This window comes from Neomonachus schauinslandi, chromosome 3, assembly GCF_002201575.2.
Source record: "Neomonachus schauinslandi chromosome 3, ASM220157v2, whole genome shotgun sequence".
Taxonomy (NCBI): domain Eukaryota; kingdom Metazoa; phylum Chordata; class Mammalia; order Carnivora; family Phocidae; genus Neomonachus; species Neomonachus schauinslandi.
Window position 1 is genome coordinate 113,768,572 of NC_058405.1, and position 3,452 is coordinate 113,772,023.

The 3,452-nt window shown below is 35.0% G+C and overlaps 1 protein-coding gene across 2 annotated transcripts in view; it reads right to left on the reverse strand.

Moving 5' to 3' along the window:
• Window positions 1-3,452, reverse strand: part of MMADHC (metabolism of cobalamin associated D) — a 43,650-nt gene that overhangs the window by 35,191 nt on the left and 5,007 nt on the right. For both annotated transcript variants that reach the window (XM_021702758.1, XM_021702757.1), the window contains exon 3: window positions 2,721-2,865. In XM_021702758.1, the coding sequence (XP_021558433.1) occupies window positions 2,721-2,865 (145 nt within the window). The remainder of the gene's footprint in view (window positions 1-2,720; window positions 2,866-3,452) is intronic.

A 3,452-nucleotide genomic window follows, 5' to 3' on the forward strand; every position in this document is an offset into this window, starting at 1 on the left:
AGTTGGTCTTACTCAAAATCCTTCCATAGGTTTCTTTTGCCTCCAGTTTTTTTTTTTTGCTTCCAGTAGGTTTTAATCATTTAGCCTTGTAAACTGTTATCTGCATACTTACCTGACAGCATAAACAAATAAAATATAATTCTTATTGTAAGACTTGGTTGAACAGTGGGAGAGCATTGGAAGCTTCTTCTATACCCTTATTGTCCTTTACAGTTTCCCCTTCTAGGGAAATATCCAGAGCCCCATAGAATTTCTTTAGAAACCATCATCCTAAATGGTGACATCCGAAGTCATCAGCAAGGTGCATAAGGCCCTCTGTCATCAGCCTCCAGCCTAACTTTCAGTTAATCTTCTAATAGCCTTGAGGCCACCCTGAATGTTAGCATTCTCAATTTAATTACTCATACCTCAAAGCTTTCCCCTGGCATTTCTGTTCTCCTTTATTTGGAATGCTTCTCTACCTTGTCTGTCAGGTATATTTGTACTCACAAATCATCACTACCTCCAGATCATTTTTCCTGACCCTAACAATCTCTTCCCTATAAGTACAACATTCAACACAAAGGAGGGCTCCAGAGTGCTTGATGTCATGAGTTGAGGAGGCATGAATTGAGCTACCTTGAAAATCCTCCCCAAAACATATCATATCTATCTGCACTCTTCATTTCTCAATCGGTGAGTAATTAGAATCACATATATATATATATATATATATACACACACACATAGTGTACAACTTCATTTTTGGTGTTGTTTTAATGATGTATATAGTTTTACCTCTGCTTTTGTGTGCATGTGTGGGTGTGATTTTGTCAAAACTAAGATGTTTTCTGAAATTTCTCATTATCTTGCTTTTGCTGGCGAAAAATTGAAAATCATTACAAAAATGACAAAACAAGCATTCTGTAAGTCTGATATTCATAAATTCATACTACAGCATTCTCACACCAGTCAGAATGGCTAGAATCAAAAAGATAAGAAACAAGTGTTGGAGAGGATATGGAGAAAAGGGAACCCTTGCACTCTGTTGGTTAGGAATGTAACTTGGTGGAAACACTGTGGAAAACAGTATGGAGGTTCCTCAAAAAATTGAAAAGAAAAACCAGACAATCCAGAAATTCCACTGTTAGGTATTTACCCCACGAAAATGAACATGGTAATTCGAAAAGATATATGCACCTCTATGTTTACTGCACCATTATTTACAATAGACAGGATATGGAAGCAATCTGTTTATGGACAGATGATGAATCAAGAACATGTGTGTGCACTATATACACACAGAATGGAATGTTACTCAGCCATAAAGAATGAAATCTTGCTCTTTTCAGTAACATAGATGGACCTGGAGGATATTATGCTCAGTTACATACGGCAGACAGAGAACAACAAATAATAAGTGATTTCACTTATATGTGGAACCTAAAAAATGAACAAAGAAACAAGAAATCAAAAAGCCAGAATAGACTCATAGATACAGAGAACAAACTGGTAGTTGCCAGAGGAAAGAGGAGTGGTGAGATGGCCAAAGTAGTGAAGTGGTTTAAAAGGTACAAACTTTCAGTTATAAAATAAGTATGTAACGGGGACTAAAAGTACTGCACAGGGAATATAGTCCATACTTCTGTAATAAGGCTGTATAGTGACAGATGTAACTACGCTTATCACTAATCATGGCACTGTGTAATCTATAAAATTAATGAATTACTACATTGTACACTTGAAACTAACGTTAACACTGTCAACTATACTTCAGTAACATAGCCAGTAATTTCCTGGACATAGGCTTTGGAAACATTTTTCTAGATATTTCTCCTCTGCAAGAGAAAGAAAAGCAAAATTGAAGTACTAGGACTATACTGAAATAAAATGTTTTTGCACAGTGAAGCAAACAATCAACAACAACAAAAAGGCAACCCAGTGAATGGGAATATCTGATAAGGGGTTAATATCCAAAATATATAAAGAACTTAAACAACACCAAACCAAACTAAACCAAACCAAACAAAAAACCTATTAAAGAATGGGCAGAGGGCATCAGCAAACATATTTCTAAGGAAGACATATAATTGGCGGGCACATGAAAAGATGTTCAATATCACTAATCATCAGGGAAAGGCAAGTCAAAACCACAATGAAATATCACCTTGTACCTGTCAGAATAGCTAAAATAAATATAAGAAATAACAATGTTGGCAAGGATGTGGAGGAAAAGAAACTCCTGTGTACTGTTGGTAGGAATGCAAACTGTGCAGACACTGCAAAACAGTATGAGATTTCTTAAAAAATTAAAAAATAAAGTTATCAAATGATCTAATAATTGCAATACTGGGTATTTACCTAAAGAAAATGAAAACACACACAAAAAGATATACACACCCCTATATTTAACACAGCATTATTTATAATAGTCAAGATATGGAAGTAATCCAAATATCCATCCACATATGAAGGGATAAAGATGTGGTATATATACACAATGGAATATTACTCAGCCATAAAAAATAATGAAATCTTGCAATTTGTAGCAACCTGGATGGATGTATAATAGTAAGTGAAATAATTTAGTCAGAGAAAGACAAATACTATATGATTACACTGATGTAGAATTTAAAAGAAAAAAGGGACAAAAACAGACTTTAATACAGAGAATAAACTGGTGGTTGCCAGAAGGGAGGTGGGTGTTTTGCAACAAGTAAATCATAGTAACTTTTACTTACATATATCTGGAGGTGCAGGGGCCACATGAGACTCATCAGAACCTGAAGATCCTGCAGTTGAAAAGGCTTTGGGATTGACAACCCTTTTAACTAAAGAGTAAAATCCCGGGAGATATGAAACCAGCCTGGCTCTATTACAGAGCACCTAAGAACAACACAAAAATTAACATTATTTGTTCTGGATATATGTGTTATACTTACATAGACAATCTCTGGCAAATCCTCACACTGCAATGTATCTTTCAAAACCAAATCTTATTCTATTATTGAGCAACTACCATACAACAAGCACTATGTATATAATTTTAAAAAACAAATCAATTAAAAAAAACCCAAACAAGTAATAAAGTTACTTTGTGTAAAGTAACTAGCCAATAAAAGCTGGAATCAAGAGTGCCACACTAGAGAGGATAGGAACCTCTAAAAGTTGCCCTATTTGGGAACAACACTAAAAACGTAGTACAAATAAGATTTTTCTCTTGTTAAGGAAACTTCAACACCTTTAGTACAAAGCTTTGTGCTAAATTTTTTGCTCCTATGTTCATTTCCTGGACTCTGAGGTCAGTTACAACGGGTGAATGTGTAAACATCTTTCACGCAGAAACTTCTAGCAAAATACTTGGGTCAGAGTAATTTGTTTTTTTATTATTTTTAAAAGATTTATTTGACAGAGAATGTGCAAGCGCACACACACACACACACACACACACACACACACACACACACACACAC